The following is a 26,951-nucleotide window of genomic DNA, read 5'->3' on the forward strand; positions in this document are numbered from 1 at the left end:
GACTGACTGTCTGACTGTGTCTGACTGACTGACTGTGTCTGAGTGACTGACTGTGTCTGAGTGACTGACTGTGTCTGAGTGACTGACTGTGTCTGACTGACTTATTGACTGTGTCTGACTGACTTACTGACTGTGTCTGACTGACTGACTGACTGTGTCTGACTGACTGACTGTCTGACTGACTGTGTCTGACTGACTGACTGTGTCTGACTGACTGACTGTGTCTGACTGTGTCTGACTGACTGTGTCTGACTGACTGACTGACTGTCTGACTGACTGTCTGACTGACTGACTGTGTCTGACTGACTTACTGACTGTGTCTGACTGACTGACTGACTGTGTCTGACTGACTGACTGTCTGAGTGACTGACTGACTGACTGTCTGACTGACTGTCTGACTGACTGTGTCTGACTGAGTGACTGACTGTGTCTGACTGAGTGACTGTGTCTGACTGAGTGACTGACTGTGTCTGACTGACTGACTGACTGTCTGACTGACTGACTGTGTCTTACTGACTGTGTCTGACTGACTGACTGACTGTGTCTGACTGACTGACTGACTGTCTGAGTGACTGACTGACTGACTGTCTGACTGACTGTGTCTGACTGACTGTGTCTGACTGAGTGACTGACTGTGTCTGACTGAGTGACTGTGTCTGACTGAGTGACTGACTGTGTCTGACTGACTGACTGACTGTGTCTGACTGACTGACTGACTGTGTCTGACTGACTGACTGTGTCTGACCTGTGTCTGACTGATTGACTGACTGTGTCTGACTGACTGACTGACTGTGTCTGACTGACTGACTGACTGACTGTGTCTGACTGACTGACTGACTGTGTCTCTGACTGTCTGACTGAGTGACTGACTGTGTCTGACTGACTGACTGTGTCTGACTGACTGACTGACTGTGTCTGACTGACTGAGTGACTGACTGTCTGAGTGACTGACTGACTGTCTGACTGACTGTGTCAGACTGTGTCTGACTGACTGTGTCTGACTGTCTGACTGAGTGACTGACTGTGTCTGACTGACTGACTGTGTCTGACTGTGTCTGACTGAGTGACTGACTGTGTCTGACTGACTGTGTCTGACTGTGTCTGACTGAGTGACTGACTGTGTCTGACTGAGTGACTGACTGTGTCTGACTGAGTGACTGACTGTGTCTGACTGACTGAGTGACTGACTGTGTCTGACTGACTGACTGTGTCTGACTGAGTGACTGACTGTGTCTGACTGACTGAGTGACTGACTGTGTCTGACTGACTGACTGACTGTGTCTGACTGTCTGACTGAGTGACTGTGTCTGACTGACTGACTGTGTCTGACTGTGTCTGACTGAGTGACTGACTGTCTGAGTGACTGACTGACTGACTGTGTCTGACTGACTGTGTCTGACTGACTGACTGTGTCTGACTGACTGACTGACTGTCTGACTGACTGACTGTGTCTGACTGTCTGACTGAGTGACTGACTGACTGACTGTGTCTGACTGTGTCTGACTGAGTGACTGACTGTGTCTGACTGAGTGACTGACTGTGTCTGACTGAGTGACTGACTGTGTCTGACTGAGTGACTGACTGTGTCTGACTGACTGAGTGACTGACTGTGTCTGACTGACTGACTGACTGTGTCTGACTGACTGACTGTGTCTGACTGACTGACTGACTGTGTCTGACTGACTGAGTGACTGACTGTGTCTGACTGACTGAGTGACTGACTGTGTCTGACTGACTGACTGTGTCTGACTGACTGACTGTGACTGACTGTGTCTGACTGACTGACTGACTGTGTCTGACTGACTGACTGTGTCTGACTGACTTACTGACTGTGTCTGACTGACTGTCTGAGTAACTGACTGACTGACTGTCTGAGTGACTGACTGTCTGACTGACTGAGTGACTGACTGTGTCTGACTGAGTGACTGACTGTGTCTGACTGAGTGACTGACTGTGTCTGACTGACTGAGTCTGACTGACTGTGTCTGACTGACTGACTGTGTCTGACTGACTGACTGTGTCTGACTGACTGACTGACTGACTGTCTGACTGACTGTGTCTGACTGACTGACTGACTGTGTCTGACTGACTGACTGACTGTCTGACTGTGTCTGACTGACTGACTGACTGACTGACTGACTGTCTGACTGAGTGTGTGTGTGTGTGACTGACTGACTGTGTCTGACTGACTGAGTGCGTGTGTGTGTCTGACTGACTGTGTGTGTGTGTGTGGTACGTTACCTGGTGATGCCGACATATGCGATCTCCTGGCGGTTGTCGTTGTTGACGAGTGACAGGCCAAGGTTCTGCAGTGACACGTTCACTTCCTGTTGGAACTGCTCCAGCTCCTCCGCCTGCCGCGCCTTGGTCACCACGGCAACGTCCTCGGTGAAGAGCAGCACGCGCTGGCGACCATCCAGGAAGGACACCCAGTGGACCTGGGATAGACCGTCGTACGCAAACTGACCACACTCATCCTGTATTGGGGGGGACAAGGACAGACAGACAAGCAGGCAGACAGGAGAGAGAGAGACAGAGACAAAAGGACAGACAGACAAGCAGACAGACAGGAGAGAGAGAGAGACAGAGACACAGAGGGACAAATCAAATCGTATGTCACATGAGCCGAATACAACAAGTGTAGACCTTACAGTGAAATGCTTACATACAAGCCCTTAACCAACAATGCAGTTTGAGACAGAGAGAGACAGAGACAGAGAGAGAGAGAGATAGACAGAGAGAGATAGACAGAGAGAGAGACAGAGAGAGAGACAGAGAGAGAGACAGAGAGAGAGAGACAGAGAGAGAGAGAGAGAGAGAGAGAGAGACATAGAGAGACAGAGAGAGACAGAGAGAGAGAGAGAGAGAGACAGAGATATAGACAGAGAGAGACAGAGATATAGACCAGTCCTCTCAGTTGGCATCGCTGGGTGTGTTACCTTAACCAGGTCCAGGTCTCCACTGCTGTGCTCCTGACACTTCCAGCTGAGTTTGCGGACCCCTGCAGGGTTGTCCCAGGCAAACCTCTGGGCTTCTCCTGGATTCAGCGCTCTGCTCTCTGTGGAACCGCTGGGGATAAAGAAGGCCAGGTCAAACGCAGAAGAGAGAGTCCAACTAAACACAACTCAGGGTCATCCACTTGTCATGGCCAGTGGGGAAAAAACAGCAGTATGTTCCTACAGGAATTCAAATACTGTATTGTAAGGGCCAGGGATAGGGATATGGTTTACGGGTTAGGGATATGGGTTAGGGTTAGGGATATGGGTTAGGGATATGGGTTACGGTTATGGATATGGGTTACGGTTAGGGATATGGGTTACGGTTAGGAATATGGGTTAGGGATATGGGTTAAGGTTAGGGATATGGGTTTGGGATATGGGTTAAGGTTAGGGATATGGGTTACGGTTAGGGATATGGGTTAGGGATATGGGTTACGGTTAGGGATATGGGTTAGGCATATGGGTTAAGGTTCGGGATATGGGTTCGGGATATGGGTTAGGGATATGGGTTACAGTTAGGGATATGGGTTAGGTATATGGGTTACGGTTAAGGATATGGGTTAGGGATATGGGTTACGGTTAAGGATATGGGTTAGGGATATGGGTTATGGTTAGGGATATGGGTTAGGGATATGGGTTACAGTTAGGGATATGGGTTACGGTTAGGGATATGGGTTACGGTTAGGGATATGGGTTAGGAATATGGGTTACGGTTAGGAATATGGGTTACGGTTAGGAATATGGGTTAGGGCTAAGGGTTAGGAATATGGGTTATGGTTAGGGCTGTGGGTTATGGTTAGGGATATGGGTTAGGAGAATATGGGTTACGGTTAAGGATATGGGTTAGGGATATGGGGTTACGGTTAAGGATATGGGTTAGGGATATGGGTTACGGTTAGGGATATGGGTTAGGGATATGGGTTACGGTTAGGGATATGGGTTAGGGATATGGGTTACGGTTAGGGATATGGGTTAGGAATATGGGTTATGGGTTAGGATATGGGTTAGGGATATGGTTTACGGTTAGGGATATGGGTCAGGGATATGGGTTACGGTTTATGGGTTAGGGATATGGGTTAGGAATATGGGTTATGGGTTAGGGATATGGGTTAGGGATATGGTTTACGGTTAGGGATATGGGTTAGGGATATGGGTTATGGTTAGGGATATGGGTTTATGGGTTAGGGATATGGGGGATATGGTTTACGGTTAGGGATATGGGTTAGGGCTATGGGTTAGGAATATGGATTACGGTCAGGGCTATGGGTTATGGTTAGAAATATGGGTTAGGAATATGGATTACGGTTAGGGATATGGGTTACGGTTAGAAATATATGGGTTATGGGTTAGGGTTACGGTTAGGGATATGGGTTAGGAATATGGGTTACGGTTAGGGCTATGGGTTAGGAATATGGGTTACGGTTAGGAATATGGGTTACGGTTAGGAATATTGGTTACGGTTAGGGCTATGGGTTACGGTTAGGAATATGGGTTATGGTTAGGAATATTGGTTAGGGTTACAGTTAGGGATATGGGTTATGGTTAGGGATATGGGTTAGGGATATGGGTTACAGTTAGGGATATGGGTTACGGTTAGGGATATGGGTTACGGTTAGGGATATGGGTTAGGAATATGGGTTACGGTTAGGAATATGGGTTACGGTTAGGAATATGGGTTAGGGCTAAGGGTTAGGAATATGGGTTATGGTTAGGGCTGTGGGTTATGGTTAGGGATATGGGTTAGGAATATGGGTTACGGTTAAGGATATGGGTTAGGGATATGGGTTACGGTTAAGGATATGGGTTAGGGATATGGGTTACGGTTAGGGATATGGGTTAGGATATGGGTTACGGTTAGGGATATGGGTTAGGGATATGGGTTAGGAATATGGGTTAGGGATATGGGTTAGGAATATGGGTTATGGGTTAGGGATATGGGTTAGGGATATGGTTTACGGTTAAGGATATGGGTTAGGGATATGGGTTACGGTTAAGGATATGGGTTAGGGATATGGGTTACGGTTAGAATATGGGTTAGGATATGGGTTAGGGATATGGGTTAGGGATATGGGTTACGGTTAAGGACATGGGTTAGGGATATGGGTTACGGTTAGGATATTGGTCAGGGCTATGGGTTACGGTTAGGGATATGGGTTAGGAATATGGGTTATGGGGGATATGGGTTAGGGATATGGTTTACGGTTAGGGATATGGGTTAGGGATATGGGTTATGGTTAGGGATATGGGTTACGGTTAGGGATATGGGTTACGGTTAGGGATATGGGTTAGGGCTATGGGTTAGGAATATGGATTACGGTCAGGGCTATGGGTTATGGTTAGGAATATGGGTTAGGGATATGGGTTACGGTTAGGGATATGGGTTACGGTTAGAAATATGGGTTACGGTTAGGGATATGGGTTAGGAATATGGGTTACGGTTAGGGCTATGGGTTAGGAATATGGGTTACGGTTAGGAATATGGGTTACGGTTAGGAATATTGGTTACGGTTAGGGCTATGGGTTACGGTTAGGAATATGGGTTACGGTTAGGAATATTGGTTAGGGTTACGGTTAGGGATATGGGTTAGGGCTATGGGTTACGGTTAGGGCTATGGGTTACGGTTAGGGCTATGGGTTAGGAATATGGGTTAGGGTTAGGGCTATGGGTTAGGAATATGGGTTACGGTTAGGGCTATGGGTTAGGGCTATGGGTTACGGTTAGGGATATGGGTTAGGAATATGGGTTACGGTTAGGGCTGTGGGTTAGGAATATGGGTTACGGTTAGGGCTATGGGTTAGGAATATGGGTTACGGTTAGGGATATGGGTTAGGGCTATGGGTTACGGTTAGGGATATGGGTTACGGTTAGAAATATGGGTTACGGTTAGGGATATGGGTTAGGGCTATGGGTTACGGTTAGGGATATGGGTTAGGGCTATGGGTTACGGTTAGGAATATGGGTTACGGTTAGGAATATGGGTTAGGAATATGGGTTAGGAATATGGGTTACGGTTAGGAATATGGGTTACGGTTAGGGATATGGGTTACAGTTAGGGATATGGGTTAGGATATGGGTTACGGTTAGGGATATGGGTTACGGTTAGGAATATGGGTTAGGGATATGGGTTACGGTTAGGGATATGGGTTACGGTTATGGGTTACGGTTAGGGATATGGGTTAGGGCTATGGGTTACGGTTAGGAATATGGGTTACGGTTAGGAATATGGGTTACGGTTAGGGATATGGGTTAGGGCTATGGGTTACGGTTAGGAATATGGGTTACGGTTAGGAATATGGGTTAGGGATATGGGTTACGGTTAGGGATATGGGTTACGGTTAAGGGTCAGGTTCAGTCTAACCTCTGTCTGTAGGTGATGACAACCCAGGGTGTGTGGTTGACTAGGAGAGCTGGAGCAGCTCCATCATAATAGTCAGTGAAGCTGATCACAGTAGAGTTGTCTGAGATGTTCACATCGACTAACACACCTCCATACTACAACAGACAGGAAGAGAGGTCACAGTGAATAACAACACCTCCATACTACAGACAGGAAGAGAGGTCACAGTGGATAACAACACCTCCATACTACAACAGACAGGAAGAGAGGTCACAGTGGATAACAACACCTCCATACTACAACAGACAGGAAGAGAGGTCACAGTGGATAACAACACCTCCATACTACAACAGACAGGAAGAGAGGTCACAGTGGATAACAACACCTCCATACTACAACAGACAGGAAGAGAGGTCACAGTGGATAACAACACCTCCATACTACAGACAGGAAGAGAGGTCACAGTGGATAACAACACCTCCATACTACAACAGACAGGAAGAGAGGTCACAGTGAATAACAACACCTCCATACTACAGACAGGAAGAGAGGTCACAGTGGATAACAACACCTCCATACTACAACAGACAGGAAGAGGTCACAGGCAACACCTCCATACTACAGACAGGACAGTGAATGAGCAACACCTCCATACTACAGACAGGAAGAGAGGTCACAGTTGATGATAACACCACCATACTACAGACAGGAAGAGAGGTCACAGTTGATGATAACACCTCCATACTACAGACAGGAAGAGAGGTCACAGTTGATGGTAACACCTCCATACTACAGACAGGTCCATAACACCACCTACAGACAGGAAGAGAGGTCACAGTTGATGGTAACACCTCCATACTACAGACAGGAAGAGAGGTCACAGTTGATGATAACACCTCCATACTACAGACAGGAAGAGAGGTCACAGTTGATAAGAAACAACATTGGAAAGTTGCATCTGATACTTCAAGGCCATTGCAGACAGACAACAAAGGTAATGACTTGTAAATGAGAATGTGTTCTGTTGTCAGTGAATGAAACTGTTAAAGGAGGGTAAATCAGGTCAGTGATATGTGGCTGACTGGTCCACGCCCAGCAGACAGGAAGTGAGGTCAGTGATATGTGGCTGACTGGTCCATGCCCAGCAGACAGGAAGTGAGGTCAGTGATATGTTGTGTATCTCCAGGGACACTGACCTGATCCATGCCCAGCAGACAGGAAGTGAGATCAGTGATATGTGGTGTATCTCTAGGGACACTGACCTGATCCATGCCCAGCAGACAGGAAGTGAGGTCAGTGATATGTGGTGTATCTCTAGGGACACTGACCTGATCCATGCCCAGCAGGGTGCCGTTGTCCTGTTTGTTGAAGAAGAAGGACTTGGACTTGGAGTCTGAGCCCACGACCCTGACACACAGCTTCCCTGTGATCAACTCTGGCCAGAGGGGGAGGCACTAGAAACACAGGGAAGAAAACAGTCGGACACAGGAAAGACAACAGTCGGACAAACAACAGTCGGACACGGGGAAGACAACAGTCGGACAGACAACAGTCGGACAGACGGACACGGGGAAGACACCAGTCGGACACGGGGAAGACACCAGTCGGACACGGGGAAGACACCAGTCGGACACGGGGAAGACACCAGTCGGACACCAGTCGGACACGGGAAGACACCAGTCGGACAGACGGACACGGGAAGGCAACAGTCGGACAGACGGACACGGGAAGGCAACAGTCGGACAGACGGACACGGGAAGGCAACAGTCGGACACGGGAATGCAACTGTCTGGCAGATGGACACAGGGAAGGCAACAGTCGGACATACGGACACGGGAAGGCAACAGTCGGACACAGGGAAGGCAACAGTCGGACACGGGGGATGCAACAGTCGGACACGGGAATGCAACAGCCGGACACGGGAAGACAGCAGTCGGACACGGGAAGGCAACAGTCGGACACGGGGAATGCAACAGTCGGACGGGCGGACACAGGGAAGGCAACAGTCGGACAGACGGACACGGGGACAGCAACAGCCGGACACAGGGAAGGCAACAGTCGGACACGGGGAATGCAACAGCCGGACACGGGGAAGCCAACAGTCGGACACGGGGAAGACAACAGCCGGACAGGCGGACACAAGGAAGACAACAGCCGGACAGAGGAACACGCTCATCATACGTTCATTATTACATTCACACACAAGCACGCATAGTAAAGAGGTCCTCACCTCTGTAGAGGAGATGTAGTGCCACTTCCCGTTGACGCTGCCCTCCTCTGTCTGCACCTCTCCCACCTCCAGCTCGTAGGAAGACTTGTTGACCAACGTGAAGAACGGACTCATGGTCACCATCTTGGTCAGGTTGAAACTACTCATCTGAATGCTGACGCCAACCTACAAAACACATGATTTATACTGTCAGACTGTCTGTCCATCACAACGTGGCTGTAGTGTCTCAGTTAAAACACATGACTCATACTGTCTGTCCTTCACAACGCGGCTGTAGTGTCTCAGTTAAAACACATGACTCATACTGTCTGTCCTTCACAACGCGGCTGTAGTGTCTCAGTTAAAACACATGACTCATACTGTCAGACTGCCTGTCCTTCACAACGCGGCTGTAGTGTGTCATGACTCATACTGTCTTAAAACACATAGTGTCTCAGTTAAAACACATGACTCATACTGTCTGTCCATCACAACGCGGCTGTAGTGTCTCAGTTAAAACACATGACTCATACTGTCTGTCCTTCACAACGCCCGGCTGTAGTGTCTCAGTTAAAACACATGACTCATACTGTCAGACTGTCTGTCCTTCACAACGCGGCTGTAGTGTCTCAGTTAAACCACATGACTCATACTGTCAGACTGCCTGTCCTTCACAACGCGGCTGTAGTGTCTCAGTTAAAACACATGACTCATACTGTCAGACTGCCTGTCCTTCACAACGCGGCTGTAGTGTCTCAGTTAAAACACATGACTCATACTGTCTGTCCTTCACAACGCGGCTGTAGTGTCTCAGTTAAAACACAGATCATCATAGGGTCTGAGTGCTGCATGAGGCCACTGATTGTCACCGTAAGTCACTTGGATAAAGCATTATGTGTGTGAAATAAAACATTACATTCCAGAGTCGTGACTGTTTTTTGCACGTTGCCATTTCCTCACCAGATAGTCCATGGTGTTGGCAGGGCATCTGACACACCCATAACTCCCCACCGTATCCAATGAGAAGCCATCAGACCAGGAACTGGTGGACACACAGAGCTGCAGCTGTAGAAAGACAACACCCAGTGTTACGGAGAGGAGCAGCTGATCTAAGAGGAGGAAAAACACTTTAAAAGATGCTGATCTGGGACGTATCAAATTCAGGGAGCAGTTTGGGGTCAGTTTGGGGACTGCCAGGGAAGGTTTGAGAAACACTGTTTAGACACTGAAAGACACGCCCCCTCAGAGAGATAACTTTAAGACACACCCCCTCAGAGAGAGAGAACTGAAAGACACGCCCCCCTCAGAGAGAGGACTGAAAGACACGCCCCCTCCAGAGAGAGAACTGAAAGACACGCCCCCTTCAGAAGAACTGAAAGACACACCCCCACAACGTTTCCCCTGCCCAGCTACAATGTTTTCCCCTGCTACAACATTTTTCCCCTGCCCTGCTACAACGTTTCCCCTGCTACAACGTTTTCCCCTGCCCAGCTACAACGTTTCCCCCTGCCCTGCTACAACGTTTCCCCCGCTACAACGTTTCCCCCTGCCCAGCTACAACGTTTTTCCCCTGCCCTGCTACAACGTTATCCCCCTGCCCTGCTACAACATTTTCCCCTGCCCTGCTACAACATTCCCCCTGCCTGCTACAACGTTCCCCTGCCCAGCTACAACATTCCCCTGCCCTGATACAACGTTTTCCCCTGCTACAACGTTTCCCCTGCTACAACGTTACCCCTGCCCAGCTACAACGTCACCCCTGCCCAGCTACAACGTTTTCCCCTGCTACAACGTTCCCCCTGGCCCGCTACAACGTTTCTCCTGCTACAACGTTTCCCCCTGCCCAGCTACAATGTTTTCCCCTGCTACAACATTTTTCCCCTGCCCTGCTACAACGTTTCCCCTGCTCAGCTACAACGTTTTCCCCCTGCCCTGCTACAACGTTTCCCCCCACAACGTTTCCCCCTGCCCAGCTACAATGTTTTCCCCCTGCTACAACGTTCCCCTGGCCCGCTACAACGTTTCTCCCGCTACAACGTTTCCCCCTGCCCAGCTACAATGTTTTCCCCTGCTACAACATTTTCCCCTGCCCTGCTACAACGTTTCCCCTGCTCAGCTACAACGTTTTCCCCCTGCCCTGCTACAACGTTTCCCCGCTACAACGTTTCCCCCTGCCCAGCTACAATGTTTTTCCCCTGCCCAGCTACAACGTTATCCCCCTGCCCTGCTACAACGTTATCCCCCTGCCCAGCTACAACGTTATCCCCTGCCCAGCTACAACGTTATCCCCTGCCCAGCTACAACGTTTCCCCCTGCCCAGCTACAACGTTTCCCCCTGCCCCTGCTACAACGTTTTCGGCTAAAAAAAATTCCCCCTGCTACAAAGTTTACCCCTGCCCTGCTACAACGTTTTTCCCTGCAGGCGGTCACTGAGTCCAAGGTGCTAAAGGAGCTCTTTAAACTTGACCCCCCCCAAAAAACAGCTGGGTCAGATGGTTTAGACGCTTTCTTCTTTAAGGTTGAATCTGGTTTCCCGCTCAGGTTATGGATGTGTCACTGCAACCTTAAAAGGCTCCTCAATGATGTCACCATTGCCCTTGATTCTAAGCAATATTGTGCTGCTGTTTTTATTGACTTGGCCAAAGCTAATCGCTCCTCTTTCACCCTAGCTGCCAAACTAACCCTGATGCAGATGACCATCCTACCCATGCTAGGTTACGGAGACATAATTTATAGATCGGCAGGTAAGGGTGCTCTCGAGCGGCTAGATGTTCTTTACCATTCGGCCCTCAGATTAGCCACCAATGCTCCTTATAGGACAGATCACTGCTCTCTATACTCCTCTGTATACTGGTCATCTCTGTAAACCCGCTGACAGATCACTGCTCTCTATACTGGTCATCTCTGTATACCTGTTGACAGATCACTGCTCTCTATACTCCTCTGTATACTGGTCATCTCTGTAAATCCGTTGCAAGACACACTGGTTGATGCTTATTTATAAAACCCTCTTAGGCCTCACTCCCCCCTTTCTGAGATATCTACTGCAGCCCTCATCCTCCATATACAACACCTGTTCTGCCAGTCACATTCTGTTAAAAGGTCCCCAAAGCGCACACATCCCTGGGTCTCTCCTCTTTTCAGTTCGCTGCAGCTAGCGACTGGAACGAGCTGCAACAAACACTCAAACTGGGCAGTTTTATCTCCATCTCTCCATTCAAAGACTCAATCATGGACACTCTTACTGACAGTTGTGGCTGCTTTGTGTGATGTATTGTTGTTTCTACCTTTTAGACCTTTGTGCTGTTGTCTGTGCCCAATAATGTTTGTGCCATGGTTTGTGCTGCTACCATGTTGTGTTGCTACCATGTTGTTGTTATGTTGTGTTGCTACCATGTTGTGTTGCTACCATGTTGTGTTGCTACCATGTTGTTGTCATGTTGTGTTCCTACCATGTTGTTGTCATGTTGTGTTGCTACCATGTTGTGTTGATACCATGTTGTGTTGCTACCATGCTGTGTTGCTACCATGCTGTTGTCATGTTGTGTTGCTACCATGTTGTTGTCATGTTGTGTTGCTACCATGTTGTGTTGCTACCATGTTGTGTTGCTACCATGCTGTGTTGCTACCATGCTGTGTTGCTACCATGCTGTGTTGCTACCATGTTGTTGTCATGTTGTGTTGCTACCATGTTGTGTTGCTACCATGTTGTTGTCATGTTGTGTTGCTACCATGTTGTTGTCATGTTGTGTTGCTACCATGTTGTTGTCATGTTTGTGTTGCTACCATGTTGTGTTGCTACCATGTTGTGTTGCTACCATGTTGTTGTTATGCTGTGTTGCTACCATGTTTGTTGCTACCATGTTATGTTGTGTTGCTACCATGTTGTGTTGCTACCATGTTTGTTGCTTATGTTGTGTTGCTACCATGTTGTGTTGCTACCATACCATGTTGTTATGTTGTGTTGCTACCATGTTGTGTTGCTACCATGTTGTGTTGCTACCATGTTGTGTTGCTACCATGTTGAGTTGCTACCATGTTGTGTTTCTACCATGTTGTTGTTATACCATTGTGTTGCTACCATGTTGTGTTGCTACCATGTTGTTGTTATGTTGTGTTGCTACCATGTTGTGTTGCTACCATGTTGTGTTTCTACCATGTTGTTGTTATGTTGTGTTGCTACTGTATGTTGTGTTGCTACCATGCGGTGTTTTGTCCAATATTTATATTGTATTTATTTAGTTTAATCCCAGGCCCCGCCCCCATCCCCGCAGGAGGCCTTTTGGTAGGCCGTCATTGTAAATAAGAATATGTTCATAACTGACTTGCCTAGTTGAATAAAATAAGACAGACACTTTCCTACCTTGTTCTTGCTGAAGATGTTCTTTTTCTTGAAGGAGAAGAGGACGGCGTCCCTGAAGTCCGACGCGTGTTTGACGGAGACGTCCTCCCGCGGTACTGCAGAACCCTGGACGTCTTATTGACGATCAGTACGGGCTGAACACAGCCAGCGTCAGAGCGTCCATGCAGCGCGCCACGTGCACGCTCAGATCCACGCTCAGCTTCTCGGCCGAGTCGCAGGTGAAGCACACGGGAAGAACTCCTGCATGTCCTGGGCGATACGGATACGTCCGGACCAGTTCCGACCCTGGTATTTAACCAGGACCATCTCCATGATCTCACCTCCTATACGGGCGTTCAGGACGTCTGCCGTACTGCCTTCCTGGAGCTCATGGAACTCTGCTGAGCCCTGGAGAGATGGATTAATGGACAGACACATTTTTTTTTTTTTGTAATGAAAATGTATCTGTTAGGAAAGTATCTTTGCATTGTAGAGGTACCTCAACATGGCATAACAACAGGAAATAATGAAATCAAAGTCTAGTGGCTGGCTTCATGTTTAGGTTATCTCAGTGGTACTACCTCCAGTAGATAGCTGATGCTGTAAGGCAGGGTACAGGTCTAGGGGTCCTAGCCTAGTGACCGTCTTCATGTTTAGTTATCTAGTGTACTACAGTAGTAGCTGTAAGGCAGGGTACAGGTCTAGAGTTAGATCCTAGCCTAGTCGTCTTCATGTTTGTTACTACCTCCAGTAGATATCTGATGCTGTAAGGTCAGGGTTAGGGTGACTGTCTTCAGGTCTAGGGTCCAGTAGATAGCCTACAGGTCTAGTGAGACTAGCCTAGTGACCGTCTTCATGTTTAGGTTATCTCAGTGTTACTACCTCAGTAGATATCTGATGCTGTAAGGCAGAAGGTTCCGGAGGGTCACAGCTGGGTGAAGGTGGATGACGTAGGCAGGGTCCCAGTCGTCCTCTCGCTGGGAGGAAATGAAGGACAGGTGATCTGGTGTGGCCAAGGTGGTCACCTGGAGGGCAGGAAGCTGCTGTCTGCCGACGGACACTGGAGAAGGGACCGCACCTCAGAGCTCAGGTGGACCTGCTCCTTCCAGGCGATACAGGTAGACGACGGGCCGTACTGGCCCTCCAGGTGCCCAGCTGGCTGGAGGAAGAGCTGACACCTACAGAGGGAGAAGAGACGAGGAGACCACATTTAACCACATATAACTAACAATCTAGTTGAACATAACCCTAGCTGACATCTGTATCAGAGAGGAGAGAGGAGTGAAACAAGGTAAGGACAGAGGAGTCTGTACAAAAGTCTTAGAACATTTGTTTAAAGTTCTAGAACATTTGTTTAAAGTTCTAGAACATTTGTTTAAAGTTCTAGAACATTTGTTTTACCCCTGTAAGTCTAAGCGGTTGGGAATTGTTTTAAGATGGTTCAAACTATGGATTTAGAATTTTTGGACCCTTTTTAGATATCTCGTACAACGCTGTGTACTACTCCCTTCACATAACAGCGCAAACTGGCTCTAACCAGAATACAAAGAGGAGTGGGAGGACCCGATGCACAACTGAGCAAGAGGAGAAGTACATTAGAGTGTCACGTTTGAGAAACAGACGCATCACAGGTCCTCAACTGGCAACTTCATTAAATAGTACCCGCAAAACACCAGTCTCAACATGAAGAGGTGACTCTGGGATGCTGGCCTTCTAGGCAGAGTTCCTCTGTCCAGTGTCAGTGTCCTTTTGCCCAACTTAATCTTTCCTTTTTATTGGCCAGTCTGAGATTTGGCTTTTTCTTTGCATCCCGGAGTCGCCTCTTCCCTGTTGACGTTGAGACTGCTGTTCTGTGAAGGGAGTAGTACACAGCGTTGTACGAGATCTTCAGTTTCTTGGCAATTTCTCTCATGGAATAGCCTTCATTTCTCAGAAGAAGAATAGACTGGCGAGTTTCAGAAGAAAGGTCTTTGCTTCTGGCCATTTTGAGCCTGTAATCAAACCCACAAATGCTGATGCTCCAGATAATTTCAACTAATTTGTAGCACAAACAGTTCTGACGCTACAAACAAAGAGGTTGTCACATCGACGGTCCCGACTTCAGACGAGTCCCCGGCACTTGTAAGTCATAGAGCAACACGGAGAACACCGTTGTGTTCGTGAGAGTCTATCCTTTCCATAAAATATGGTTATAGTTTGTATGTCAAACCGTTCGGATGCTAAGTAAGTTGGTTAATTTTTGGGATTTCTAATGGTCTGACAAAACACCTCTCTACCTCTGCCACATTTCAACGCAGATTCAACGCGACACTAGTTAATGCAGTTGATTGATACTGAAACGCGACACTAGTGAATGCGGTGGATTGATACTGAAACGCGACACTAGTGAATGCAGTGGATTGATACTGAAACGCGACACTAGTGAATGAGGTGGATTGATACTGAAACGCGACACTAGTGAATGCAGTGGATTGATACTGAAACGCGACACTAGTGAATGCAGTGGATTGTGACATGCAGTGAATTGATTGATACGGAAACGCGACACTAGTGAATGCAGTGGATTGATACGGAAACGCGACACTAGTGAATGCAGTGGATTGATACGGAAACGCGACACTAGTGAATGCAGTGGATTGATACGGAAACGCGACACTAGTGAATGCAGTGGATTGATACGGAAACGCGACACTAGTGAATGCAGTGGGTTGATTGACACTAGTGAATGCAGTGGGATTGGAAACGCGACACTAGTGAATGCAGTGGATTGATGATGCTGAAACGCGACACTAGTGAATGCAGTGGATTGATACTGAAACGCGACACTAGTGAATGCAGTGGATTGATACTGAAACGCGACACTAGTGAATGCAGTGGGTTGATGCTGAAACGCGGACACTAGTGAATGCAGTGGGTTGATGCTGATTGATACTGAAACGCGACACTAGTGAATGCAGTGGATTGATACTGAAACGCGACACTAGTGAATGCAATTGATACTGAAAGACACTAGTGAATGCAGTGATTGATTGATACTGAAACTGATTGATACACATCCAATGTAATAAAAACATCTAAGTTAAACTGTCGGATTTTGAACGCAAATCTTTTGTTATGCAACTTATATTGACGCACCGGTGGGTCTAGGGGGTTAATACTTGTTGAAAGCACTAGAACACTTGTTGAAAGCACTAGAACACGTGTTTGAAAGCACTAGAACACTTGTTTGAAAGCACTAGAACACTTGTTTGAAAGCACTAGAACACTTGTTTGAAAGCACTAGAACACTTGTTTGAAAGCACTAGAACACTTGTTTGAAAGCACTAGAACACTTGTTTGAAAGCACTAGAATACTTGTTTGAAAGCACTAGAATACTTGTTTGAAAGCACTAGAATACTTGTTTGAAAGCACTAGAATACTTGTTTGAAAGCACTAGAATACTTGTTTGAAAGCACTAGAATATGAGCTACCTAGCTCATCACACATCAACCTCTTAATTTCCTGTTTATGATTAGCATCTCATAAATAGTATCCTTTGTCTGTACGCTGCGATCACCGGCCTTTCAGAAGCTATGTTGAAATAGAGCTGTCCATTCATACGATAATTAACCAATATAATTATGTAAAATTGTCCTTCGAGTACATTTGCGATGTGCGGCTCACACGTGCAAACACTCCGGTAAAAGTGTATCTCGCTTCCCTACGATGATAAGTAGCAAATATAATTATGGCAATTCACGGAGAAGTTACGAGAACACTCGTTGGAGGACACAAGTACGAGTGCCTGGTGTCATAAACGTGTGCTGTCTGAGGAGGACAGCAACAACTACACAGTTCCTCCTACTGTTCAGGAGAAGTGGTCTTACCAGGTGAAACTGAATCTAAATGAATTAACCTTATTTTACCTGATAGGTTGACTGAGAAAAACATTAACAGAAACAGGAAGTGGGTTAAATGTTGTGTAACGTGAACAAAAATATCCCCTGGTAAGTACACGCTGTGTTACACCCTGTGTAAGGTCCCTCTCTAAGGTCCCTCTCTAAGGTCCCTCTCTAAGGTCCCTCTCTAAGGTCCCTCTCTAAGGTCTCTGTGTAAGGTCCCTAAGGTCCCTCTCTAAGGTCTCTGTGTAAGGTCCCTCTCTAAGGTCCCTCTCTAAGGTCTCTGTGTAAGGTCCCTCTCTAAGGTCCCTGTCTAAGGTCCCTCTCTAAGGTCCCTCTCTAAGGTCCCTCTCTAAGGTCTCTGTGTAAGGTCCCTCTCTAAGGTCTCTGTGTAAGGTCCCTCTCTAAGGTCTCTGTGTAAGGTCCCTCTCTAAGGTCCCTCTCTAAGGTCTCTGTGTAAGGTCCCTCTCTAAGGTCCCTCTCTAAGGTCCCTCTCTAAGGTCCCTCTCTAAGGTCCCTCTCTAAGGTCCCTCTCTAAGGTCCCTCTCTCAGGTCTCTGTGTAAGGTCCCTCTCTAAGGTCTCTGTGTAAGGTCCCTCTCTAAGGTCCCTCTCTAAGGTCCCTCTCTCAGGTCTCTGTGTAAGGTCCCTCTCTAAGGTCCTCTCTAAGGTCCCTCTCTAAGGTCCCTCTCTCAGGTCTCTGTGTAAGGTCCCTCTCTAAGGTCCCTCTAAGGTCCCTCTCTAAGGTCCCTCTCTAAGGTCCCTCTCTAAGGTCTCTGTGTAAGGTCCCTCTCTAAGGTCCCTCTCTAAGGTCTCTGTGTAAGGTCCCTCTCTAAGGTCCCTCTCTAAGGTCCCTCTCTAAGGTCCCTCTCTAAGGTCTCTGTGTAAGGTCCCTCTCTAAGGTCCCTCTCTAAGGTCTCTGTGTAAGGTCCCTCTCTCAGGTCTCTGTGTAAGGTCCCTCTCTAAGGTCCCTCTCTAAGGTCCCTCTCTAAGGTCCCTCTCTCAGGTCTCTGTGTAAGGTCCCTCTCTAAGGTCCCTCTCTAAGGTCCTCTCTAAGGTCCCTCTCTAAGGTCCCTCTCTAAGGTCTCTGTGTAAGGTCCCTCTCTAAGGTCCCTCTCTAAGGTCTCTGTGTAAGGTCCCTCTCTAAGGTCCCTCTCTAAGGTCCCTCTCTAAGGTCCCTCTCTAAGGTCTCTGTGTAAGGTCCCTCTCTAAGGTCCTCTCTAAGGTCTCTGTGTAAGGTCCCTCTCTAAGGTCTCTGTGTAAGGTCCCTCTCTAAGGTCCCTCTCTAAGGTCTCTGTGTAAGGTCCCCCTAAGGTCCCTCTCTAAGGTCTCTGTGTAAGGTCCCTCTCTAAGGTCCCTCTCTAAGGTCCCTCTCTAAGGTCCCTCTCTAAGGTCCCTCTCTAAGGTCTCTGTGTAAGGTCCCTAAGGTCCCTCTCTAAGGTCTCTGTGTAAGGTCCCTCTCTAAGGTCTCTGTGTAAGGTCCCTCTCTAAGGTCTCTGTAAGGTCCCTAAGGTCTAAGGTCCTCTCTAAGGTCTCTGTGTAAGGTCCCTCTCTAAGGTCCCTCTCTAAGGTCCCTCTCTAAGGTCTCTGTGTAAGGTCCCTCTCTAAGGTCCCTCTCTAAGGTCCCTCTCTAAGGTCCCTCTCTAAGGTCCCTCTCTAAGGTCCCTCTCTAAGGTCCCTCTCTAAGGTCCCTGTCTAAGGTCCCTCTCTAAGGTCCCTCTCTAAGGTCCCTCTCTAAGGTCCCTCTCTAAGGTCCCTGTCTAAGGTCCCTGTCTAAGGTCCCTGTCTAAGGTCCCTCTGTGTAAGGTCTCTCTCTAAGGTCTCTGTGTAAGGTCCCTCTCTAAGGTCCCTCTCTAAGGTCCCTCTCTAAGGTCTCTGTGTAAGGTCCCTCTCTAAGGTCCCTCTCTAAGGTCCCTCTCTAAGGTCCCTGTCTAAGGTCCCTGTCTAAGGTCCCTGTCTAAGGTCTCTGTGTAAGGTCCTCTCTAAGGTCCCTCTCTAAGGTCCCTCTCTAAGGTCCCTCTCTAAGGTCCCTGTCTAAGGTCCCTGTCTAAGGTCCCTGTCTAAGGTCTCTGTGTAAGGTCCCTCTCTAAGGTCCCTCTCTAAGGTCCCTCTCTAAGGTCCCTCTCTAAGGTCCCTCTCTAAGTTCCCTGTCTAAGGTCTCTGTGTAAGGTCCCTCTCTAAGGTCTCTGTGTAAGGTCCCTCTCTAAGGTCTCTGTGTAAGGTCCCTCTCTAAGGTCTCTCTCTAAGGTCCCTCTCTAAGGTCTCTGTCTAAGGTCCCTCTCTAAGGTCTCTGTGTAAGGTCCTCTCTAAGGTCCCTCTCTAAGGTCCCTCTCTAAGGTCTCTCTCTAAGGTCCCTCTCTAAGGTCCCTCTCTAAGGTCCCTCTCTAAGGTCTCTGTGTCTCTGTGTAAGGTCCCTCTCTAAGGTCCCTCTCTAAGGTCTCTGTGTAAGGTCCCTCTAAGGTCTCTGTGTAAGGTCCCTCTCTAAGGTCTCTGTGTAAGGTCCCTCTCTAAGGTCCCTCTCTAAGGTCCCTCTCTAAGGTCTCTGTAAGGTCCCTCTCTAAAGACCTATAGGAGACCAGGGAAACCAACATGGTTATTACCTGTCCTACCAACGAGTACCAGGGCTACCAACATGGTTATTACCTGTCCTACCAACATGGTTATTACCTGTATGAGTCCAGGGCTACCAACATGGTTAATACCTGTCCTACCAACATGGTTATTACCTGTCCTACTGACATGGTTATTACCCTAGGAGTCCCTACCAACATGGTTATTACCTGTCCTACTGACATGGTTATTACCTGTATGAGTCCAGGGCTACCAACATGGTTATTACCTGTCCTACCAACATGGTTATTACCTGTATGAGTCCAGGGCTACCAACATGGTTATTACCTGTCCTACCAACATGGTTATTACCTGTCCTACCAACATGGTTATTACCTGTCCTACCAACATGGTTATTACCTGTCCTACCAACATGGTTATTACCTGTACTACCAACATGGTTATTACCTGTCCTACCAACATGGTTATTACCTGTCCTACCAACATGGTTATTACCTGTCCTACCAACATGGTTATTACCTGTCCTACTGACATGGTTATTACCTGTAGGAGTCCAGGGCTACCAACATGGTTATTACCTGTAGGAGTCCAGGGCTACATCAGACTCTTTCTCGGGCTCTGCCAGTCCTATATTAACCATCCCTCTGGATTTGGGACAATACTTCAGGATGGTAAACGGCACTGAGAAATGGTTCTGGATCTGAAACACAAAACCACGTTGAAAAACAGTCAGTTAAGGATGACATCATCCTTTTTTTTGACTCAATAGAAACAAAAACACTGATTTTACTGTAATTGAAAAGTGCTGAATAAATCAAATGTATTTTAATATCAGCTGTGTTCATGTTGCTAGTCCACAAGACTTGTTACTCTCTACTGAAAGCTGTTGAGTGTCTATAGCTCCATAGCAAGTGATGGAGGACAGCTCCATAGCAAGTGATGGAGGACAGCTCCATAGAGAGAGTGATGGAGGACAGCTCCATAGAGAGAGTGATGGAGGACAGCTCCATAGAGAGTGAGTGATGGAGGACAGCTCCATAGAGAGTGAGTGATGGAGGACAGCTCCATAGAGAGTGAGTGATGGAGGACAGCTCCATAGAGAGTGAGTGATGGAGGACAGCTCCATAGAGAGTGAGTGATGGAGGACAGCTCCATAGAGAGTGAGTGATGGAGGACAGCTCCATAGAGAGTGAGTGATGGAGGACAGCTCCAGAGAGAGAGTGATGGAGGACAGCTCCATAGAGAGAGTGATGGAGGACAGCTCCAGAGAGAGTGGAGGACAGCTCCATAGAGAGTGATGGAGGACAGCTCCATAGAGAGAGTGATGGAGGACAGCTCCATAGAGAGAGTGATGGAGGACAGCTCCATAGAGAGTGATGGAGGACAGCTCCATAGAGAGAGTGATGGAGGACAGCTCCAGAGAGAGTGATGGAGGACAGCTCCAGAAAGAGAGTGATGGAGGACAGCTCCAGAGAGAGTGATAAAGGACAGCTCCAGAGAGAGAGTGATGGAGGACAGCTCCATAGAGAGAGTGATGGAGGACAGCTCCATAGAGAGTGATGGAGGACAGCTCCATAGAGATGATGGAGGACAGCTCCATAGAGAGAGATGGAGGACAGCTCCATAGAGAGTGAGTGATGGAGGACAGCTCCATAGAGAGTGAGTGATGGAGGACAGCTCCATAGAGAGTGAGTGATGGAGGACAGCTCCATAGAGAGTGAGTGATGGAGGACAGCTCCATAGAGAGTGAGTGATGGAGGACAGCTCCATAGAGATGAGTGATGGAGGACAGCTCCATAGGAGAGTGATGGAGGACAGCTCCATAGAGAGAGAGTGGAGGACAGCTCCCAGAGAGTGATAGAGGACAGCTCCATAGAGAGAGTGATGGAGGACAGCTCCAACAGAGAAGTGATGGAGGACAGCTCCATAGAGAGAGTGATGGAGGACAGCTCCATAGAGAGTGATGGAGGACAGCTCCATAGAGAGAGTGATGGAGGACAGCTCCATAGAAAGTGATGGAGGACAGCTCCATAGAGAGTGAGTGATGGAGGACAGCTCCATAGAGAGAGTGATGGAGGACAGCTCCATAGAGAGAGAGTGATGGAGGACAGCTCCATAGAGAGTGAGTGATGGAGGACAGCTCCATAGAGGAGTGATGGAGGACAGCTCCATAGAGTGAGTGATGGAGGACAGCTCCATAGAGAGAGTGATGGAGGACAGCTCCATAGAGAGAGTGATGGAGGACAGCTCCATAGAGAGTGATGGAGGACAGCTCCATAGAGAGAGTGATGGAGGACAGCTCCATAGAGAGTGATGGAGGACAGCTCCATTAGAGTGATGGAGGACAGCTCCATAGAGAGAGTGATGGAGGACTGCTCCATAGAGAGTGAGTGATGGAGGACAGCTCCATAGTGGAGAGTGATGGAGGACAGCTCCAGAGAGAGTGATGGAGACTAGCTCCAGGAGAGTGAGTGATGGAGGACAGCTCCAGAGAGAGAGTGATGGAGGACAGCTGAGAGAGTGATGGAGGACAGCTCCATAGAGAGAGTGATGGAGGACAGCTCCATAGAGAGTGATGGAGGACAGCTCCAGAGAGTAGAGTGATGGAGGACAGCTCCATACCAGTGAGTGATGGAGACAATAGTGAGTGATGGAGGACAGCTCCAGTGGTTAGAGTGATGGAGGACAGCTCCATAGAGAGAGTGATGGAGGACAGCTCCATAGAGAGTGAGTGATGGAGGACAGCTCCATAGAGAGTGATGGAGGACAGCTCCAGAGTGAGTGATGGAGGACAGCTCCATAGAGAGTGAGTGATGGAGGACAGCTCCATAGAGAGTGAGTGATGGAGGACAGCTCCATAGAGAGTGAGCGATGAGGACAGCTCCATAGAGAGTGAGTGATGGAGGACAGCTCCATAGGAGAGAGTGATGGAGGACAGCTCCATAGAGAGAGTGATGGAGGACAGCTCCATAGAGAGTGATAAAGTGACAGCTCCATAGAGAGTGATAGAGGACAGCTCCATAGTGATTTGCTGACCTGTAGCGGAGATCGGACGGTGATGACCTTGTTTCCTTCTGAGGCGTCAATCTGTACCAACACAGACACGTTCTCCTGCAGCACGGGATCTCTAACGTTATACAGCCTCCTGCCAGGCTGATCCACCGCCATGTTGGAGATCTCACTGTAACCTGTAGGAGCTGAGGAGGAGACAGACCAGTGGACATTGTTCCAGCTACTGACTGTATCTACAATCTAATGGCAGAGGAATAACATTTAAAAATACCATGCCGAGCTGTTCGGTTCGAATCCCGTTCAAACACAGGAAAAGGATTCCCTACCCTTTAGTGCAGGACTAGAAACAGAGACATACATACTCTGTTGGAATGTAAAAGAAGCCGAACAAGTAGAGACCACATCAAGCAACATGTACAGTACGACCCTATATGGAGGTGGCAGGTAGTGGTTAGAGTGTTGGACTAGTAACCAGCAGGTAGCCTAGTGGTTAGAGTGTTGGACCAGTAACCAGCAGGTAGTCTAGTGGTTAGAGTGTTGGACTAGTAACCAGCAGGTAGTCTAGTGGTTAGAGTGTTGGACTAGTAACCAGCAGGTAGTCTAGTGGTTAGAGTGTTGGACTAGTAACCAGCAGGTAGACTAGTGGTTAGAGGCAGGTAGCCTAGTGGTTAGAGTGTTGGACCAGTAACCAGCAGGTAGCCTAGTGGTTAGAGTGTTGGACTAGTAACCAGCAGGTAGCCTAGTGGTTAGAGTGTTGGACTAGTAACCAGCAGGTAGCCTAGTGGTTAGAGTGTTGGACTAGTAACCAGCAGGTAGCCTAGTAACCAGCAGGTAGCCTAGTGGTTAGAGTGTTGGACTAGTAACCAGCAGGTAGCCTAGTGGTTAGAGTGTTGGACTAGTAACCAGCAGGTAACCTAGTGGTTAGAGTGTTGGACTAGTAACCAGCAGGTAACCTAGTGGTTAGAGTGTTGGACTAGTAACCAGCAGGTAGCCTAGTGGTTAGAGTGTTGGACTAGTAACCAGCAGGTAGCCTAGTGGTTAGAGTGTTGGACTAGTAACCAGCAGGTAGCCTAGTGGTTAGAGTGTTGGACTAGTAACCAGCAGGTAGCCTAGTGGTTAGAGTGTTGGACTAGTAACCAGCAGGTAGCCTAGTGGTCAGAGCGTTGGACTAGTAACCAGCAGGTAGCCTAGTAACCAGCAGGTAGCCGAGTGGTTAGAGTGTTGGACTAGTAACCAGCAGGTAGCCTAGTGGTTAGAGTGTTGGACTAGTAACCAGCAGGTAACCTAGTGGTTAGAGTGTTGGACTAGTAACCAGCAGGTAACCTAGTGGTTAGAGCGTTGGACTAGTAACCAGCAGGTAGCCTAGTGGTTAGAGTGTTGGACTAGTAACCAGCAGGTAGCCTAGTGGTTAGAGTGTTGGACTAGTAACCAGCAGGTAGCCTAGTGGTTAGAGCGTTGGACTAGTAACCAGCAGGTAGCCTAGTGGTTAGAGTCTTGGACTAGTAACCAGCAGGTAGCCTAGTGGTTAGAGTGTTGGACTAGTAACCAGCAGGTAGCATTGGGGTTAGAGTGTTGGGCCAGTAACCAGCAGGTAGACTAGTGGTTAGAGCGTTGGACTAGTAACCAGCAGGTAGCCTAGTAACCAGCAGGTAGCCTAGTGGTTAGAGTGTTGGACTAGTAACCAGCAGGTAGCATTGGGGTTAGAGTGTTGGGCCAGTAACCAGCAGGTAGTCTAGTGGTTAGAGTGTTGGACTAGTAACCAGCAGGTAGACTAGTGGTTAGAGCGTTGGACTAGTAACCAGCAGGTAGACTAGTGGTTAGAGCGTTGGACTAGTAACCAGCAGGTAGACTAGTGGTTAGAGCGTTGGACTAGTAACCAGCAGGTAGCCTAGTGGTTAGAGCATTGGACTAGTAACCAGCAGGTAGTCTAGTGGTTAGACTGTTGGGCCAGTAACCAGCAGGTAGTCTAGTGGTTAGAGCGTTGGACTAGTAACCAGCAGGTAGCCTAGTGGTTAGAGTGGTGGACTAGTAACCAGCAGGTAGTCTAGTGGTTAGACTGTTGGGCCAGTAACCAGCAGGTAGTCTAGTGGTTAGAGTGTTGGACTAGTAACCAGCAGGTAGCCTAGTGGTTAGAGTGGTGGACTAGTAACCAGCAGGTAGTCTAGTGGTTAGAGTGTTGGACTAGTAACCAGCAGGTAGTCTAGTGGTTAGAGTGTTGGACTAGTAACCAGCAGGTAGTCTCGTGGTTAGAGTGTTGGACTAGTAACCAGCAGGTAGACTAGTGGTTAGAGTGTTGGGTCAGTAACCAGCAGGTAAGTCTCGTGGTTAGAGTGTTGGACTAGTAACCAGCAGGTAGCCTAGTGGTCAGAGCGTTGGACTAGTAACCAGCAGGTAGCCTAGTAACCAGCAGGTAGCCTAGTGGTTAGAGTGTTGGACTAGTAACCAGCAGGTAGCCTAGTGGTTAGAGTGGTGGACTAGTAACCAGCAGGTAGTCTAGTGGTTAGAGTGTTGGACTAGTAACCAGCAGGTAGTCTAGTGGTTAGAGTGTTGGACTAGTAACCAGCAGGTAGTCTCGTGGTTAGAGTGTTGGACTAGTAACCAGCAGGTAGACTAGTGGTTAGAGTGTTGGGTCAGTAACCAGCAGGTAAGTCTCGTGGTTAGAGTGTTGGACTAGTAACCAGCAGGTAGCCTAGTGGTCAGAGCGTTGGACTAGTAACCAGCAGGTAGCCTAGTAACCAGCAGGTAGCCTAGTGGTTAGAGTGTTGGACTAGTAACCAGCAGGTAGCCTAGTGGTTAGAGTGTTGGACTAGTAACCAGCAGGTAGCATTGTGGTTAGAGTGTTGGACCAGTAACCAGCAGGTAGTCTAGTGGTTAGAGCGTTGGACTAGTAACCAGCAGGTAGACTAGTGGTTAGAGCGTTGGACTAGTAACCAGCAGGTAGTCTAGTGGTTAGAGCGTTGGACTAGTAACCAGCAGGTAGACTAGTGGTTAGAGCGTTGGACTAGTAACCAGCAGGTAGACTAGTGGTTAGAGCGTTGGACTAGTAACCAGCAGGTAGCCTAGTGGTTAGAGCATTGGACTAGTAACCAGCAGGTAGTCTAGTGGTTAGAGTGTTGGGCCAGTAACCAGCAGGTAGTCTAGTGGTTAGAGTGTTGGACTAGTAACCAGCAGGTAGCCTAGTGGTTAGAGTGGTGGACTAGTAACCAGCAGGTAGTCTAGTGGTTAGACTGTTGGGCCAGTAACCAGCAGGTAGTCTAGTGGTTAGAGTGGTGGACTAGTAACCAGCAGGTAGTCTAGTGGTTAGAGTGTTGGACTAGTAACCAGCAGGTAGACTAGTGGTTAGAGTGTTGGGTCAGTAACCAGCAGGTAAGTCTTGTGGTTAGAGTGTTGGACTAGTAACCAGCAGGTAGACTAGTGGTTAGAGTGTTGGCCAGTAACCAGCAGGTAAGTCTAGTGGTTAGAGTGTTGGACTAGTAACCAGCAGGTAGACTAGTGGTTAGAGTGTTGGCCAGTAACCAGCAGGTACGTCTAGTGGTTAGAGTGTTGGACTAGTAACCAGCAGGTAGCCTAGTGGTTAGAGTGTTGGACTAGTAACCAGCAGGTAGTCTAGTGGTTAGAGTGTTGGCTAGTAACCAGCAGGTAGTCTAGTGGTTAGAGTGTTGGACTAGTAACCAGCAGGTAGACTAGTGGTTAGAGTGTTGGGTCAGTAACCAGCAGGTAAGTCTCGTGGTTAGAGTGTTGGACTAGTAACCAGCAGGTAGCCTAGTGGTCAGAGCGTTGGACTAGTAACCAGCAGGTAGCCTAGTAACCAGCAGGTAGCCTAGTGGTTAGAGTGTTGGACTAGTAACCAGCAGGTAGCCTAGTGGTTAGAGTGTTGGACTAGTAACCAGCAGGTAGCATTGTGGTTAGAGTGTTGGGCCAGTAACCAGCAGGTAGTCTAGTGGTTAGAGTGTTGGACTAGTAACCAGCAGGTAGACTAGTGGTTAGAGCGTTGGACTAGTAACCAGCAGGTAGACTAGTGGTTAGAGCGTTGGACTAGTAACCAGCAGGTAGTCTAGTGGTTAGAGCGTTGGACTAGTAACCAGCAGGTAGACTAGTGGTTAGAGTGTTGGACTAGTAACCAGCAGGTAGACTAGTGGTTAGAGCGTTGGACTAGTAACCAGCAGGTAGCCTAGTGGTTAGAGCATTGGACTAGTAACCAGCAGGTAGTCTAGTGGTTAGAGTGTTGGGCCAGTAACCAGCAGGTAGTCTAGTGGTTAGAGTGTTGGACTAGTAACCAGCAGGTAGCCTAGTGGTTAGAGTGGTGGACTAGTAACCAGCAGGTAGTCTAGTGGTTAGACTGTTGGGCCAGTAACCAGCAGGTAGTCTAGTGGTTAGAGTGGTGGACTAGTAACCAGCAGGTAGTCTAGTGGTTAGAGTGTTGGACTAGTAACCAGCAGGTAGTCTAGTGGTTAGAGTGTTGGACTAGTAACCAGCAGGTAGTCTCGTGGTTAGAGTGTTGGACTAGTAACCAGCAGGTAGACTAGTGGTTAGAGTGTTGGGTCAGTAACCAGCAGGTAAGTCTCGTGGTTAGAGTGTTGGACTAGTAACCAGCAGGTAGACT

General features: G+C 48.3%; 1 protein-coding gene across 1 annotated transcript in view; it reads right to left on the reverse strand.

Annotated features, from left to right (window-relative positions):
- Positions 1-26,951, reverse strand: part of LOC121838833 (vacuolar protein sorting-associated protein 13C-like) — a gene marked incomplete at its 5' end in the record, with an annotated part of 62,280 nt that overhangs the window by 27,792 nt on the left and 7,537 nt on the right. Inside the window, 14 exon segments of the mRNA XM_042313417.1 lie at positions 2,242-2,477; positions 2,940-3,069; positions 6,359-6,492; positions 7,666-7,791; positions 8,568-8,732; positions 9,507-9,611; positions 12,910-12,998; positions 13,001-13,036; positions 13,039-13,137; positions 13,140-13,303; positions 13,777-13,915; positions 13,918-14,066; positions 19,915-20,036; positions 22,373-22,533. Coding sequence (XP_042169351.1) covers positions 2,242-2,477; positions 2,940-3,069; positions 6,359-6,492; positions 7,666-7,791; positions 8,568-8,732; positions 9,507-9,611; positions 12,910-12,998; positions 13,001-13,036; positions 13,039-13,137; positions 13,140-13,303; positions 13,777-13,915; positions 13,918-14,066; positions 19,915-20,036; positions 22,373-22,533 — 1,855 coding nt within the window.

This window comes from Oncorhynchus tshawytscha, unplaced genomic scaffold (genome assembly GCF_018296145.1).
Source record: "Oncorhynchus tshawytscha isolate Ot180627B unplaced genomic scaffold, Otsh_v2.0 Un_contig_4409_pilon_pilon, whole genome shotgun sequence".
Taxonomy (NCBI): Eukaryota; Metazoa; Chordata; class Actinopteri; order Salmoniformes; family Salmonidae; genus Oncorhynchus; species Oncorhynchus tshawytscha.